The sequence below is a fragment of the Gopherus flavomarginatus genome, chromosome 10 (assembly GCF_025201925.1).
Source record: "Gopherus flavomarginatus isolate rGopFla2 chromosome 10, rGopFla2.mat.asm, whole genome shotgun sequence".
Classification (NCBI taxonomy): domain Eukaryota; kingdom Metazoa; phylum Chordata; order Testudines; family Testudinidae; genus Gopherus; species Gopherus flavomarginatus.
The window spans coordinates 18,767,850-18,786,310 of record NC_066626.1 but is presented as its reverse complement, the minus strand read 5'-3'; the positions used below and the strand labels follow the sequence as shown (position 1 = coordinate 18,786,310).

Genomic DNA, 18,461 nt, shown 5'->3' with positions numbered 1-18,461 from the left:
CAGGGCAGAGACTGGCTGTCACACCCACTCTTTGTTGCATGTAAATATTGCCTTCCAAATGTCCTGGTTGCTACAGCTTTTTACCAGATCCCACTGCCCCCTTGCTACGTATCCTTTACAGATCTTTTATCCAGCCTTCCAGTCAGGTCTGATACACATTTATTCATTTTGGAAGTTCTTGCCTCTGATTGCTTCAGTGCAATATTGTGGCTTTTTGACACCTGTTTTTCCTTTGCACTTTGGTGCTCATAAATTAGGAACTAGTAAAGCTTTTGCTTCAAGGATGGTTAGCACTTAGTTTGGCACTGTTGAGGTATTTTTCACTGATGCTCTTAGCATTCTGGTACCAGCACTGTGCTTAGAGGGCTGATATCTGAGTTAGGGGGCTCCAGCGCCAGCGTTTACAAAGCAGCCCTGCGGCTTACTGTGTTGAAGCTTACTTCAACACTTCTTGGTCCTTGTATTATTGATACAATAGACACTGGTGAGATTTGAGTTGAATTGAAATGCTGATGCAGCCGTTGGTTCAGTGTTTTCTTTTCTTCGGGATCTTAAATGTCACGTCAATATAGTATCATTGATCTGTTCAGCAGAATCAGCCTGGCTGGCCAGCTTCTTCAGAGGTTGCTAAGAATGAAATGCTGTAATATTAAGTGTATAGTATCAGTAAACAGTATGTACGGTATCAGTAAAATGAGGGCATTGTTAACAAGGTTTGGTACAGGTAGAGGGCAAATACATGAGTGCCTTAAGTTGCATTGGGTAAACAAAACTAAACATTTGTTTATCACTGCGGTCATTATTCAGTTGTGCCATAGCAAATGGATGAGTTTACTAGTAAGATGAACATTGCTCTTATGCAGGTTTTTTACTCATCTGAATCCTTATTATAGAACCCGGTGAAGTGATAGCAAAGTGATGCACTCAACACAAAGGCCACCATAGTTACGATACCATTCAGAGTTAAGTTCTAAACCACGCAGAATTTTGTTAGTGTTTATTTGCTGCTACTTATATATTGGAGTGATCCTTGTGGATTTGAGATGTAAATCATTATATACTTAATTTCTTCCTGAATTACAAATACCTCTAATTCTACAGCCAGGTTCTGAAAACACTGATACTGTTTTGACAGTTTGATCTGAACAATCAAGCTCGAAAGCAGCTCCTGGTCTCAAATTTTCTGGGTTTGAATGGCCTTTTTTGCTTTACAGGGAGGCAGCGCGTGAGTGTCGCAGGAAGAAGAAAGAATATGTGAAATGTCTAGAAAACCGAGTGGCTGTGCTTGAAAACCAAAACAAAACACTGATTGAGGAGCTGAAAGCACTTAAGGACCTTTACTGCCACAAATCAGATTAATTTTGGATCCCATTTTCACTTGTCAAGGTGGGATAGAGACTGGGTTTGCCCACAACCAGAAAGACAAAATAAACTTTTTATTTTCTAAACATTTCTTTTTTTTCTATGCGCGAAACTGCCTGAAAGCAACTACAGAATTTAATTCGTCTGTGCTTTGCATTAAACTGTGAATGTTTAAACACTTGCCTCCACTTCTCCTCCCAAGAGATTATTTTCATCACAACTATCCTGAGCGTGAAAAAGAAGAAGAAAAGACTTCTTTCTTGTGCCCCCCAGCATTTTCAAGGAGTAATAATGTTCATTTGTGAAGACTTGGGGAGGGGGGCTCTTTTGTATGATTTCAAGAGTTTATGCTGACCTCTTTTGATTGCCTTGGGGACAGAATCACCCCCATCCTCTTGGCCTGAAGTACTTTGTGGACCACATATATATAAAAGTAGGTATGGCGCGATGAAGAAGCAATAGTTGCCAAATTGATACATATTCATTATAAACAATTCAAATATATGGCTGAGTGACATGCCAAATGAAGGGAGCTCCATATACAGATTCTTAGTATGGAGAGAAAATTATTAAATTAGCCCAGGAGGCTTTTTGGTGTGTCATCTGTAATCTTTCTGCCTTCTAGATTGATAAAAGCTTCTCCATACCTCAGAAACCATTTCCTTTATTTGTCAGTTGTTGCTTCTTGCAGTAGGTGTATGTGTGTGTGTCTGTGTGTTCAATATTTTGAATACACTAAAAGAAATCACCAACTGAGTGAAACATCGGGATATTGGATGGGAAATGAACTCAAAGTACCCACAGGTACAATAGTGAACAGCTTTTGTTTAGAAGACAGTTACATAGTAAACAAGAGTAATGCTTAAAGCCCTACCTGTTTTTATCCAAGACAGCTATTTCACCAATTCCATGTGTAAATTCATTGATGAACATGGAATTCCTCTGAATGTCTCAGTTCTACTCAAACAAGTAGGTTATCTGCATTACTTTTATGTTGAACACTGGTTTGCTAAACTCTTTTTCAAACCCTGAGGCCTCTCTCTCTACTTAAATTCATCTTTGTAAGACAACTTCAAATATGAGGACTACAAATGTGACTAAATATTCCCTACTGAATCCCACTTTTAGGGCGAGAACTGTGTTTGGGGAAAATATTGACTATAAACCTGCCCATCCTAACCATAAATGTACATAACTTATTCAGTGGATGGTTTTAATGTAAAGGGCCAGATCCAGCAAACACTTTACTTATTGAGTAAAGTTGCTCACATGTGTCAGACGTTTGCAGGATCGGGCCCTTGAGTATGCACTGAGGGGATAGCTATTTTTTCCAGAAATACATGGCAAGAAACAGTAGATGTATCATGTTAAAAACAGTGAGCTCTGTACTCAACGTTAGGATTTCCATTGTGTATGAAAAAAAAATCATGCTTAGTTTGTGTATTGGCCCTTTAAAGCCAGACTGTGATGTTTTAACTTGGTCATTTGATGAAATAAGTTTGCTCTGGATCTCAGGTCCTGGTTATTATTTCAAGCTTTGTGTATATAGACATACACACAAGACTGTGGTCTGTACTAATACCTAGGCCATCTAAGTATTAGCTAATATTTTCTCCTGTTCACTCAATCTGTTTAAGGTAAAATTTCAAATTTAAGATCCTTTTAAATGGTGAGACAGCCAAGATGGCATTAGAATAAAAGACACTGAGAGGACTGTAACCAATTGACTCAAACAGCTGTTAGCAGTATTAAAAGTTCTGGCTTTCTTATTTGAGAGGGCATTCGGTTTCCAAGAGGTTTAAGAAAGAGCATGGTTAAACTTGTAGCATTATTGTTTAATCTTGGGGCAGAGATAACTTCAGCTCAAGTTTTGTTTGTATGTCAAATTAAACAAAACTGGAACATGAGTATCAGGATTATGAAAGGATAAGTTTTCAAATCTAGGATTGTCAAGTAGTTTTTATACATGGCCTATTTTTATCTGCGGTAGAGGATTGATTTTCCTTTTTTTATTTTTTTATTTTTTTTAAATTTAGAGGTCACTTTATGAGTTTAGTGATGCAAACTTAAGGAAAGCCCCCAAATTCTCAAATGTGCTTTTATTAAAATTGGCAGATTCTTAAAGATGGAGAATACACATATATTGGAGTGAATTTGTGCCCCCACTCTAGACAAAGAGCTTACTATAAATGCATGGTATTGTCTCAGAATTAGTGCTAGAAGCAGAAGCCCTGATGATATTGCAGGCATGGACTACTGATTGCCTCATTTAAACAATTATATGTAATAACTCCAGCTCTGAGAATTAAAACAGCTTTTTAATACTCTACCTGAAGCAGGGTTTTTCCCACTACAGAACCATCTATTTTCAAAAACTTGGGTTTTGTGGTGAACCCACATGAAATTAGTTGATGATCTCAGATCTGTTCCTTTTAGATAACTGGCACTAATTAGCACCTTTGTTAATAGTCTCTCAGCAGAGAGAGACCAAGAACTGAATAGGCTGTGGAGACTGAACTGTTAGCCCCAGAGGTGTGACTTCCAGGACATATGGAAACATATTGACTGTGCAGTGTGGGAAAGCTTGCATTGCTAATGTCCATGGTCTACATGTCCTGTGGCTAGAATCTTCAGGGTTAACAATCCAGACCCTCATCAGCATTAAGGTCGTGCACACAAAAAAACTAAGCCTTCTAAACTACCCAAAGATCTACAAGAATCTTTATTTTTGTACATGCAGCATTGAGGATTTGGAGACTTGGATTTCTTCAATGGAAATTAAACAAGCCAAGAATAAAAATTATCATATTAGACTAAGTACAGGGCTGGCTGAGTTTACCAGTGTATATGCTTTACTATTCACATTGGCCAAAAAGGGAAAGAAAAAGACAATGCAGGAATCCAGTAACAAACAGCAAGGTGTTGGGGGTAGTTAGCTTTTATAAATTAGGGCCATTTTGCTGTAGATCAGAATTTCTGCTGAGACTAAATGGGAGGCTTGTTTTCTATCTTACGGTTGTGAGTTTTCAAGCGTTGATAACCTGGTTTAACTGAAGAGAGGGTTAGAAAGGGCTAGATCCATTATGTTCATAATAAACAAGAATTGATTTCAAATATAATTTTTGTAATGTCATTATTTTTCATAACAAAGGCACCAAGCAGGCAGTTAAGATATTGTCAGAGGTGCTCTCTTAATTTAGATATTCTTGGAAAAAATACATATGTATAATATGTAAAATATATATATATATATATACACACACACACACAGTATATAATCTACAGCTCTGAGAGCTTTTAAGTCAGGAATGCTGAGTATTATAGTATATTGAGGTCAGACAATTTTTACTTTTGTGTGTGTGTGTGAGTGTGCGCACGCTTACATTTTCAGTAGGTTTGGGCTGCATTATTCAGGCGCTTATTGATTATTTTTTTTTTTTGTGCTGTTGTTGAGTTACCCATTTTAAAGGATTTTATTTCATCCTTCAAGGCTATTGTGTTTTTCTTAGATGGAGATTTTGAAATAATGTAAACAATTGTTTAAAAACTCCCTCCTCCCTCAAAATTGTTCACTTTTGTGCTTTGTGTCTTTGGCAGCTATATAACAAAGGCAAAAATTATTGGAAGGGGTTTTACTAAGAAAACCACTGGTAAGACTTTTTTTTTTTATCTCGTGGTGTAGGGACTATGCATTTTTATTTGACCAACGATTTCACCAGATTTGGATAGTTGCCAGCAGCATTGCTAGTATCTGAAAGCACAATTCTAGCCAGTCATGCTCTTCAGGACAAAGTCACCTGTAGGCTTTTGGTTGTTCTATGGTTTGTCTTTGTGTCTCAGACCTACTGGCTTGTCTGGTACTAAACACTGACCAGAAAGGTGGTGGGGTGTTTGGAACCATACAAAGACTCAGGAAAAAATAAAGGTTAATTTAACAAGGACAAACCACCCTATGCGTAACATTTCTGATCTAAATTTGTACTACCGTTTTTTAATCTGGGCTTCCAGTAGACAGCAGCTGCAGGCAGTCACCTGTTAATTAAAACTGATCTCTGCTTATTTTTAAAACAGACAGCCGATGCTTTTTGCAGGTTAAAGCAGCAACAAGTCTACACTCTAAAGTAAGTTCATTATCAGTGGTCACAAACCTGTGGCAGTTATAGGAGGGTTTATCTGCGTTTCTGAGATCCTTTTCATATTGCCATTTTTTGCCCTGAGAACAGAGTTAGTGACAGACCATTCGCCAGTGACCTAAAGGAAAGGTTGTATATTTATTTTTGTTATGTGATATGCTTTGTAAATGTTTGATAAAATGTGCACTTTGACAAAAAGAAAAATACCTTAGAGCAATTGGATATTGGCTTTGCTTGAAAAGCTCCCTGACATGGTTATTACAGACCTACTACCTGTTCGTGACTCTCACTCCTCTCCACAGTTCTGTTGACTCTTTCATGAAGAGCTTTCAGCATGAAGCCTCTTAGCACCTGACTTTCAGCAGGGGCTACTTCAAAATGGCAGGGGATCTGAACTGGCAGTACCAAAAGGCTAGATACCAGGGTGTCGTGTAAGAATCTCATTCTGTCTCTTAGGAACACGTACAGGACGAATGTTAAATTATTTTTAGACAAAACAGAACTAGTTCAAAGAACTCAAGTGAGAAAGGGGAATTAATTTGGAAGGGAAACTGAAACCTTTTCAGTCACGTTAGTCCCCTGTCCCCCGTTTGAGATATAGCTGCACATTTCCGGAGCTGCATCCCAAGAAAACAAATGCGAAAGGATTTACAGATTCTACGTACCAGGAAATGGAGGTGCATCTAATGATAACATGCCCATTCAGCTTTAAAAAAAAAAAAAGCACAGCTAACTCTCTTTTGCAGTGGCAATGAGGGGAATTAATGACTTAGCTATACCCTGGATCCTTGTACTGTGAGCTTTTCAAATGTCCTGTACATTCACGGTTTGTGTGGACTGTGACTAAGGAGTGGTTTCTTGATCTTCTGAATTTGCTAGTTATAAAAGATACTGATCCGAGAGGGACCTGTACATATCATAAAGCTGAGCTAGTTTTGAAGGATTCAACGTGATATACAGACAGGGTCCTGAAGTTCCAGCTGGCATTTGCTCATGGTAGGTTCAGCTCTGTTGATGGATGTAGCTTGAATATTTCTGTATCTTTAGGGAAGAGGGACCAGATTCAGTTTGCAAAAAGGGTTTGTGTTTCAGGTTTTTCAGCTTGCAGTGTTTTTTGTAAGTGTATTTAAATCATAGCCTGTGAAGAGAATTGAACAGGCAAATTTGCCTAGCACAAATTAAAGACCTTGACCTGTCTACATTCTGGTACTGCAAGTTCAGGTCCCAGCTGCACTTTTTGGCTCGCTATATAAGATGGTAATTTTAGATCTCGTTCTCACCAGCAAGAAATAGGGAAAGTTTACTGTCCTCAGGAGACATACATTGGGCAAGGGAGAGGGTGGGGGAAGGGGGCTAATGATCCAAGGTTAGCACTTTTAACATAAGCTGACCGTTTGCTGTACTTGTGACTTGGAAGCATACTGTTATCAAAATCCATTAGTTGAGTCTCAGCCTTAGGCAGCATCTCTATGAAGTAAGGGGAAATCTGGGATAACACGAAGTGGGGAACCAACAAGAAAAGGGTCTTGTGCCCATTGGCCATCTGCAAATGGTTAAAGTTAAGAATCGGCGACAGCAGGATGCTCTACCCAAGTTGTATCTTATCCAGGTGCCACTCCATTGTGTGTGTAATGAAATTATTTATATTTAAAAAGAAAAAAAATTATAGAACTGCAAATTTGTATGAAATTTAACACTCTACTGCTCGTGTGGACTTTCTGTGGTGAGGAAGGGAAGGGGCAGAGAGAGGTGGGAACTAGCAACTGTTCCCACACATCCCGCACAGACTAGTCCACATATCAGTTGTTCATGTCAAAAATAAATCATTTCTAGGCCAGATTTGTAATTTGAAATGTTTTTAGAACAATGTTTTTCAGGGAGGTTTCTAGAGCAAGGATTATTATTAACTATTGTTGTTATTTTTTTAATTTAAGATGGCGAGGGTGAAGCTCACCTCACCCCATTTCTGATCCTTTACCCAAAACTATCAGCACAAAACAGGGTATTTCAGCCTTAACTCCAGCATTTCTGTGGGAGTTAAATTACTAAACAAAGAAACCTTGATGCGGGAAATAAGTTCCTATTACAATTCCCTACATTCTAGAAACATCCCTGCTTTAATTTTTTTTTACTTAATCTTTTTGTGCTTTATCTGTGTTTAAAAAAAAATTGTACTGAGTTATAATGCATTTTATTAACACTATGTACATATTAGCTGCTTTGTGTTTCAGAATGCTAGTAATTGCTTTGTATATTAAAGTGATCCTTGTGAATTTGTGAATTATTGTCATAAAGAAGTGCTTTTTCTTACTGTAATCTTTGTGGTATAAACTGTCATAAATCCCTTTTTACACAAACATTGATGTGCAGTCACATAAACATGCTTTTAAAAACTCTCCAAGTCTCTTCTTTGAGGAGAAGGTTCCATTTAGACTGTTTTGCAAGCAGCAGCTACAAAGCAGTTAGGTAAGAACGTAACCATATTTGATCAGAACAATGGTTCATCTAATCCTGTATCCTCTCTCTCTGAGTAGCCAGTACTAGCCGTTTCAGAGGGAGATGCAAGAAATCCTGCTGTAGGCTGTTATGGGATAACCTGCCCATAGGGAAAGTTTCTTCCTTGCTTAATTAATTAGTTTAAGTTAATTAAAGATTGGTTTCTATCCTGAAGCACAAGGTTTAATATTCCTTCCAAAAAAACCTGAGCTTTTTTATTATTTTTAATCCTCTGCTATTTTCTCTCTTTCTAAAGGTCTAATCCTTTTTTTTGAAACCTACCGTCATAGTGGCAGGGAGTTTTATGGGATAACTGTGTGTTGTATGGAAAAGGTTTTTCCTTTTATCGGGTTTAAATGCTTTGCCTTTCAATGTAAAACCTATAGTATTGTTTTAATCTAGTACTATCCAAAGTAATAATAGAGAGACAAGGTGGCTGAGGTAAAATCTTTTATTGGACCAGCTTCTGTTGGTGAGAGAGACAAGCTTTTGAGCTGAAGAACAGCTCTGTGTAAGCTCAAAAGCTTGTTTCCTTCATCAACAGAGGTTGGTCCAATAACAGATATTACCCCTCACCCACCTTGTCTTTCTAATATCCTGGGACTATCATGGCTAAAATACTGCAAAGTAATAATGTGGGACAGAACAAAATACAGGGAAGCACTGTGATCATGCAGAGATCAGGACTGGGTTAGGTAGGGCCGGCGCGTCCATTTAGGTGACCCAGGTGGTCGCCTAGGGCGCCAGGATTTGCGGGGGCGGTATTTTGTGGCTCTCAGCGGCAATTTGGAGGCGAGGGGTCCTTCCGTGCTCCGGGTCTTTGGCGGCAATTCTGCGGCGGGTCCTTCACTTGCTCCGGGACCCGCTGCCAAAGTGCCCCGAAGACCAGGAGCGTGGAAGGACCTCGCCCGCCGCAGAATTGCTGCTGCTGACCGGGAGCGCAGAAGGACCCCCACCTAGGGCTCCAAAAACCCTGGCACGGCTCCTGGAGTTAGGTAATCTACAGATTAGGTCAAACAGTGAGGGTAAAAGCCAGTGGACCAAATTCAGCACTGCTGTAAGAGATGCCTCTCCATTAAGGTCAGCGGAGTGCAGTGAAGTCCTCCATCCCCTTTCCATGGCTGGTTTTCAGTGACCACATAATTTCTTAATGGAACATTTTTCCTTTGAAAATCCACCATCCCATCTATGAGAGGGTGACAGCAGGGCTTAAACCCCAGGAGTACTAAAGTAAAACTTGGCTCGAATTTCATTGTGAAGGAAGTCAGGTAACACTATATCATATTCAGGTAGTGGTGGTAACTGCTAGGCAGCATGATGGTAACTTTGTTTCACATGCTACAGAAATGCTACTACAGTTACATAGCTTTTGCTGGCAAAAATATTAAAATTTGCATCTGTGTTACATGGCTTTGCTTCCCTGCTTTCCTGAGCAGAATGGGTCTTTTGTCCTGACCGAAAAATACTTGCACAAGATGCAGTTTTTTCCTATATTAAGGCCAAATTCTGCCCTCAGTTTTAGCCACACCACCTTATTGAAAACAGCTGCCTGGATGTAGCAGGGAATAGGATTTGGTCCTTATGATGTAAATATTTTTAAAGCATATTCTTAATGACATTTCAAACAAGTTCACTCCTTTATTAAATGTCATGCTGGAAGATTTCAGTAGCAGCCCCAAGGCTTCATAGCAATGAATCCTGGTCAATGTCCCGACAACCTCCCTGGCTTGGATCCTATGGTTTTAACTGACCAGGAATTTCCTAATGGAATATTTGTCTTTTTAAAATTCATTACCCCATCAGTGGGAGAGTTACAATAGAGTCCCAGTGCAACGTAAAACTCCCATTGACTTCAACAGGACTCCTACAGTGACACGCATGGGAGTCTTGCACAGATAAAAAAAAATTCATCCTGAAATCCAAGTCTGTGCCCTAAACACACAAAGGAGAAACCAAAGGTGAGTTCAGCTGGGATTATGTAACTGTATTTTCCTGCTGTCATCCATTCTATTAGAATGCTAGTGCATGCCCAGACAAGTGTACCCAAAAGACATCCATATTGACTTCTGCAGTGCTAGAGGGGAAAGCAGCAATATAAAATTTGTCAATGAAATCTGATTACTTTATAAAACACGTGGTCAATGGTATTGCTAAAATGACTAATTGGGATATATTAATAATCTAATACCAATCTGAGTCACTTGTCCTAGATACCAGATTTTATTAATCTCATATAGGATGTGTAGAATCCTGAGGTCCCTTCTCAAAGCCCTTGCAGGGCTTAATATTTTTGTATTTAATGAAAATCAAAACCATACTTGTCCACCTTCCCTTTAGTTCCCTTTGGATCTATTGGCTAAACATTTGGGGGAGTTTTTTTATTGTTTTTAATTTCTAAACATGATAGCTCTTTAAATAGAATTAACTGTCTCTTTTTTTAACCATCTGCTATGCTCATAACACTTAAAAGTTAACTGCTACATTGACTGAATTGCCTTTTTCTTTTACGTCTTCTTTACTCTGCATTAACTTGAATCTTTCACCTTTGTTACTTTTTTAAACACTTTTCTTTTCAACTGATTCTTTTACTTTGCATTTTCTTTTTGTCCACCAGTTTTCTCACAGGTCTGGATGGGGCCAAAATACTATTAACGCTTCTACCTGGGGAGACTTGGATGGCACCCGTGTTCTCTTTTGCTCTTGCTAGCTCAACAGTGCAACTTAATTTAAAAGCAAAAGCAGGTCCCCTTCACAACTGATGAAACTGCCATTCAGCTCCCCTGGATGCATGGTTGCCAGGATCCATCCAAATGGTAAAAAGCAGTTTTATTCTTAACAGCCACTCTGTACAAGTGGCATTGTTAGGTTCCCTTATTGTCATGTCTTGATGTCCATAACAAATATGTTGCCCTTTAGTGGGGAAAAAATCCTTTTGTTCAGTTCAAGTTGGGAATCTGAAAATCAGGTTGCTTTCAGAAATAATAGTTGTGTAGGACAAATTGTCATCAGTGGAAATCCTGCCCCCCCCCCCCCAACCCCTCAAGCCTGTTGCCTCAAAAGGGCATTCCCAGCAATAACTCAGCAGAGCTCAGTACAAAGTGGGTGGATGATGATGCAAACAGAATCCACCACCATGTCTTGCCTGAAGAATAAAACTATGGGTTTTATTTGTAACTAAAGTCAGCAGCTGTGACTCTGAACACACCCAAGGGGCACATCTGTTAAGAAAGTAGGTGCTGCATTCATGAGGGTGGTTTTCAGCAGAAATGCATGTATATGTCACGCACACATGTTCCAGCCACTGGCCCTAACAAAGCCACCAGATTCTCTGTGGATTCCTACAGCCCACTTACCTTTTACTGTTAATGGGTGGGCAATCGTCTATTACAGCGGATATCAAACTGGGGGTCACAACCCCAAAGTAGGTCATGACTCTGTTTTAATGGGGTTGTCAAGGCTGGCAATAGACTTGCTGGGGCCCAAGCCTGAGCCCCACTGCCTGGAGCCAAAGCCGGAGGGCTTCAACTCTGTGCGGTGGAGCTCATGTTAGAGGCCCCCCACCCAGGGCTGAAGTCCTTGGGCTTCGACTTCGGCTTCTCCCTTCCCCCAGGGTGGTGGGGCTCAGGCTTCAGTCCCCTGCTCCTGGGGTCATGTAGTAATTTTTGTTGTCAGAAGAGAGTTGTGGTGCAATGAAGTTTGAGAACCTCTGGTCTATTAAAAAACACCTCAGTCAATGATTTCCTTGGACTGCTACTGACAGTCAAATTGGTTACCATCTTCTGTGTCGGAAGAAATGAGATACTACCTAAGCCTACGTCCACACTACAGCTTTAAATCGATATTAGTAAAATCGATTTTATAAAACAGGTTTTATAAAATCAATTTTACGCGTCCACACTAGGGCACATTACTTCGGTGGTGTGCGTCCATGGTCCCAGGGTACCATCGATTTCCGGAGCGGTGCACTCTGGGTAGCTCAGTAAAAGAATAGGACCAATAACTTCGATATCTGTCCACACTAACCCTAAATCGATTTAGTAATATCGATTTTAGGGTTACTCCTTTCATTTAGCTGGAGTACAGAAATCGATTTTAAGACCCCTTAAAATCAATTTTAAGTGCCTTGTAGTGTGGACGGTTACAGCGTTAAATCGATTTAACGCTGTTTAAATCAATTTAACGCTGTAGTGTGGACCTGGCCTAAGACAAGCAAGGTAAGCAGGGCCATCCTTAGGCATAGGCAACATAGGCAGCTGCTTAGGGCACCTGAAAATTTGGGGCACCACTGGGTCTTAGTGTCCACCTGCTTGTTTTCCTATCCCTGTTCTGACCCTTCCTGCAGGCTCCCACAGATGGCTGCTCTAGCCTGGTGAGTCTTCCTTGGGAGGGAATCTGGTAGTTAAAAGTGAAAAAACCTCCAGCCTGCCAGACCTATTAGCACAACACTGAAACTGTTAAAGAGATATTCAAGGGGTAATAAAGCCATTTAACAGGCATTTGCCAACCCCAAGGTATATACTGACAGGTTTCAGAGTGGTAGTCCTGTTAGTCTGTATCAGCAAAAACAAGGACGAGTCCTTGTGTCACCTCAAAGATTAACATATTATTTGGGCATAAGCTTTTGTGAACTAGAACCCATTTCATCAGATGTCCACGAAAGCTTATGCCCAAATAAATTTTTATACTGTCAGTTTCTGACGTTACTGACAAAAACAGTTGTGCATTAATGTAATATTTACACAGAACATGTCAGTCTACAGGACCTTTGTTTAAAATTTGCTTTAAAAATATTTCGTTAGTGAGCTGGTGAAGATTATAAAATCACATTTCTAAAAAATGCTTGCATAGAGTTTTAGATGCACAATCATCTTTAGCCTTAAATGCGTGGATCTTCAGACATACAGTTTTTTAAATAAATCCTTCAAAAGACCTCCCTTATCTAAAATACACATTTTAATTACTATAGTTAAAAAAAAAGTGCTTCCAAGTCTTCCTGTGTCCTTTCTGTCCATCCCTTCACCACCTCTCCCCCCACTCCCCACTGAAGAGAGCCCTTAAAGGGACAACAGTCCTTCCCTTCCAGATAGCTGGACAAAGAGTTTCCCTTTCTTTACTTCTGACTATCCGACGAACTAGTTTTAAAAGAACCCTCCAGCAAAATCAGTACCTTAGTAAGACAAAATCCTTGTTATACCTAAAATCTTTGGAAACATATTTTTTTTAAGTTGGTGAAATTTTATAACCATGTCTCTTGTTATGATCACACAAAGTAAATTACTGTTCCCTTTTTCTAAAAGCAATGAACGTTGTTATGAACACACTAAACCTCTCTGATTAATTTAAAAGAATGTCTTTGTTTCAGTGAGTTAAATATGTAGTAATCTGGAATGCTGGCTTAAGATTTGAGTACATTTAAAATATAAATTCAGCTTAGAAATATTGATTAAGAAAATGTAAAACAGAGAAGAGCTGCATCATGTATTCCATTATATGTAATGTTGTATTCAGCAGGACAGCTGACTCACCCTTACTATGAAGTTTTTGCAAATAAATCTCTGACAAACTTCAGGGCATATCAAAAAACCTGTGACTGACATTTTTTATTCCCAAATTTTAGTGCTTTTAATTAGGTACTTTCTTCATGTCCATTCTGCATGAGGGAGAGGGCATGGAAGTCTCTGCGGGGAACTGTGACTCTCCGCCACCATGAGGCAGGCCAGGCATCTCATTATCCTTTGCTGTCAAGTCCCTCCTCCCCCTCCCCCACCAGGCTGTGAGCTTGGGCTGCCATCTGGCATAGGGGCACCAGTTTAATAATACTACGTAGGGCCCCATAAATCCTAAGGACGGCCCTGAAGGTAAGGGCTAGATCTCAGACTTGGCTGTCTGATACTCTGTGGTTGTCCTCTGTAACAGGGTAGCTGGTCCCTTCCATGAAATCAGGCCCAGCTTTCCTCATCCAGTTGCCTAAGGGCACTGACCGAGTGCCGGATGCTCAGCGATGGATGCCCTGAAGGAGAGTTCAGAACTCAGACTCCTGAGACAGCGCGCAGAAGAAGTGCAGAGCTGGGCTGAGAGCTACACGAGGGGATGTCTCCAAAGAAGAGAGTGGTCAGAGTGCCCTGATTGAGCCGCAGAGGCAGATCAGGCTGGTGAAAGCAAAAGGAGAAAGGCAGTCGGGGTCACCTACAAACTTCCCCAGGCCAGAGAGGGCTGAATGTGGCGGAGGAAGATGCCTGTTGGCTCCCTGAGCTGGAGAGCTGAAGGTTGAGGCATGATGGAGGAGTACGACAGCTGATGTCTCTGGGCAAGAGCTAGAATCAGACCTGAGAATGAAAGTGGGCAGAGAAGCACCCTAGCTGGACAGGGTGAGGCATGGTGAGTGACATCAGAGCTGTACCTGAGAGCTGGAGCGAGCGGTGAGAGATGCTGGAGCTGTACTATTGTGAAGCATGGTGAGATGCTGGAGCTGTACAGGAGAGCTGCAGTGTGCTGATGCCAGATAGCCTGTTGGGAGTTGAAAGATTGACTGTACTATTTAGACTGTGCGGGGGAGGGTTAGATTATGGTTGTGGGACTTTATTTTGTAATAAATTAACGCTGCAGATGGCTATTTATACCTGGAAACAAAGGCTTGGCATTAATGGGGACGTTGGAAGAAAGGGGACACTGAGGCAGGTGCCCTAGTTGTACTATGGCCTGCCACAGGAGGGCTCCCCAGGAGAAGGGCCACCATATGACAGCCTTGAACAAAAGCGGGCGCAGAGAGGTAGCCAAAATGAGTTGTGTATTAATCTATGGATGGCGAAGTTCATTCAGTCACTGTCCTTTTTAATTTCTTTACACTTAAAACTAACTCTCATCCCACGAGCAAAGAAGAATCCCTGTGTGGATATGTGTTCTGGGTGCCTTCTTATTGCCTCCTACATCCAATTTAAAAGGGAGGGAATTCAACCACATCTCTTCCCCGCTCCCCAAATATCCTGCAGTGATGTTAGCTGAGCGAGCCAGCAGCACACAGCCGGGGGGGCAGAAGAGAACAGCAGTAAGCTCTAACTAGAGACAACAGCAGCGTGAGTGCCTGGTCTACACTGGGGTGGGGGGGTCGATCTAAGATACACAACTTCAGCTTCAAGAATAGCTGTATCTTAGATCGACTTAGAATCACTTATTTCGCGTCCTCACAGTGCAGGATCAACAACCGCAGCTCCCCAGTCAACTTTGCTTCCACCTCTCGCACTGCTGGAGTTCAGTGGTCGACGGGAGAGTGATCGGGGATTGATTTGTCACGTCTACACTACACGCACAATCACCACTCAACAAACAGATGCAGGGCCGGCTCCAGGCCCCAGCGCGCCAAGCGCGTGCTTGGGGCGGCATGCAGGGGGTGCTCTGCCGGTTGACGGGAAGGCGGCAGGCGGCTCCGGTGGACCACCTGCAGGCGTGCCTGCGGAGGGTCCGCTGCTCCCACGGCTCTGGTGGAGAATCCGCAGGCACGCCTGCGGGAGGTCCACCGGAGCCACAGGACCAGCGAACCCTCTGCAGGGACGCCAGCAGGAGGTCCACCGGAGCCGTGGGTCCGGCGAGCAGCAGAGCGCCCCCGCGGCGTGCCGCCGTGCTTGGGGCGGCGAAATGGCTAGAGCCGGCCCTGAACAGATGGCAAAGTTGCAAAGACACACACAGACATTGAGTGCAGCCTATGCGGATGATGAGGACAGCAAATGCTACCACTGCTTCTCATCGGCAGAAAACATATTTTGACACCACGGACAGAAGGTTCCTGTCTGGTTTGAGCCTCTTCCTTCCCTCTGGGGCAAGTTTCTGATCTGAACTCCACTTCACAATCGTGGGTGAACTGAGTGACACACGTCTGCGCCACAGCTGACAATGGAAAGTTGTGGCCTGCATCAGTTGCTTTCCAACAGGCACTGAAAAGCAGTGGTGCCCCACGCTACGCTCTGAGGGAGAGCGAACAAGCCATCTGTACCCGTCCTGGAGTGCAGTATACTGATCTGCAACAGCTAAGCTGACCTGGACAGGTAATTCAGCTCTTTCCTCTGGTAAGTACAAAGAAAATGAGAGAGGGTGGTAGCTTTAATTCTCAGATGCTGGTTGGCCTGGAGCAGTCAATGCTCTCAGGAGTCGAAGTAAAGTTCAGCAGCATCTTCTATTGGCCATCAATAATTATAAACCTTCGCTCCCATTTGCCATTTCTCACTAACGCCAATGCCACTAACGCCAATGCCAAGTGGGTGCACAGCACAGCCAAATCAGAATGGTGGGGCCTCATGCTCCCTTTGCAATGCGAAGAACTACACGAGGTGCAGGGAAACAGAATCAGGCCCCTGGCGAACAGACCTCACTTTTCCCAGTATGAATACAGAGCTGCTGTCATAAACAGATAGCTAAGGGTTAATGTCTCTTTCACCTGAAGCACCTGACCAGAGGACCAATCAGGAAACCGGATTTTTTCAACTTTGGGTGGAGGGAATTTTATGTCTAGAGTCTTTGTCTGTCTGCCTGCTTTCTCTGAGCTTTGGAGAAGTAGTTCTGCTTTCTAATCTTCTGTTTCTAAGTGTAAGGACAAAGAGATCAGATAGTAAGTTATATGGTTTCTTTTCTTTGGTATTTGCATGAATATAAGTGCTGGAGTGCTTTGATTTGTATTCTTTTTGAATAAGGCTGTTTATTCAATATTCTTTTAAGCAATTGACCCTGTATTTCGTCACCTTAATACAGAGAGACCATTTGTATGTATTTTTCTTTCTTTTTATATAAAGCTTTCTTTTAAGACCTGTTGGAGTTTTTCTTTACTTCAGGGAAATTGAGTCTGTACTCACCAGGGAATTGGTGGGAGGAAGAAATCAGGGGATATCTGTGTGTGTTGGATTTGTTAGCCTGATTTTGCATTCCCTCTGGGTGAAGAGGAAAGTGCTTTTTTGTTTCCAGGACTGGGAACGGAGAGGGGGAGTCACTCTGTTTGGATTCACAGAGCTTGTGTCTGTGTATCTCTCCAGGAGCACCTGGAGGGGGGAAGGGAAAAAGGATTATTTCCCTTTGTTGTGAGACTCAAGGGATTTGGGTCTTGGGGTCCCCAGGGAAGGTTTTTCAGGGGGACCAGAGTGCCCCAAAACACTCTAATTTTTTGGGTGGTGGCAGCAAGTACCAGGTCCAAGCTGGTAACTAAGCTTGGAGGTTTTCATGCTAACCTCCATATTTTGGACACTAAGGTCCAAATCTGGGACTAAGGTTATGATAGCTGCGTGGAGTAGCTCTTGACACACACGTCACACTTGCCAGCCTCTATGTAACTTGTTTTGTTTCTGCTAGATCAGCGTTTCTGCTACGGCTGATGACCACAAATCTCCTACCATCGTCTGGGTCGCCATTGACGCCTATTCCCGGGTTGGAGCCCAGAGCATATGAATTCAGCCCCTTTTTCTGTTCCCTCATAGCAGGTAAGGGAAGCTGGACCATTACAACCCTCCGACTTCAGTGTAAGCTCTGGGAGGAGCTGGGGTGAAGTGGGAAAACTTTTGCTGCAAGTTGTTAAATAATTAGCAGAAGTGACACAAACCCCTTGGTTTTAAGTTTGTGTCAAACTGTTCTCCGGTTGGAAAGTCCCTCTTTGCACCAAGATCTAGTATGAAGGCTACTTGTTTATTCCAGGGTGTGGGACTGCCTCGCTGGCATTTCTTCTGCTGCTGCACTAAGGTTACTACATCGTGTCAGTCGTTTCCAAGTGGCAACATACAGGTGCAGATGCCCTCAGCACTAAGCACTGAAAGACGCTAAGCACAGAACCATAGAACTGGAAGGGACCTCGAGAGGTCGTCTAGTCCACTCCCCTGCACTCAAGGCAGGACTAAGTATTCTGCAATGGGGCTACCCATAGGCTTAATATTAAGCACAAAATTAAATGTTTTACTGGATCAAGTAAAGTGTTCAAAGTAGGGCTAGCAAGAGATTTAAAAAAATAATCACGATTAATCGCACTGTTAAAGTGTAATAGAATACCATTTATTTAAATATCTTTGGATGTTTTCTACATTTTCAGATATATTGGTTTCAATTACCACACAGAATACAAAGTGTACAGTGCTCGCTGTATATTTATTTTTATTACAAATATTTGCACGGTAAAAAACAAAAGAAATAGCATTTTTCAGTCCACCTAATACAAATACTGTAGTGCAATTTCTTTATCGTGAAAGTGCAACTTACAAATATAAGAGAACTAGATAAATTCATGGAGGTTAAGTCCATTAATGGCTATTAGCCAGGATGGGTAAGGAATGGTGTGCCTAGCCTCTGTTTGTCAGAGGGTGGAGCTGGATGGCAGGAGAGAATCACTTGATCATTCCGTTAGGTTCACTCCCTCTGGGGCACCTGGTATTGGCCACTGTCAGTAGACAGGATGCTGGGCTGGATGGACCCTGGGTCTGACCCAGTATGGCCATTTGTATATAG

At 41.9% G+C, this 18,461-nt stretch overlaps 1 protein-coding gene across 3 annotated transcripts in view; it reads left to right on the top strand.

Moving 5' to 3' along the window:
• Positions 1 to 7,891, top strand: part of CREB1 (cAMP responsive element binding protein 1) — a 55,773-nt gene extending 47,882 nt beyond the window's left edge. For all 3 annotated transcript variants that reach the window (XM_050916199.1, XM_050916200.1, XM_050916201.1), the window contains one exon: positions 1,215 to 7,891. In XM_050916199.1, the coding sequence (XP_050772156.1) occupies positions 1,215 to 1,359 (145 nt within the window). In that variant the 3' untranslated portion in view covers positions 1,360 to 7,891. The remainder of the gene's footprint in view (positions 1 to 1,214) is intronic.
• The last annotated feature ends 10,570 nt before the right edge of the window (positions 7,892 to 18,461 follow it).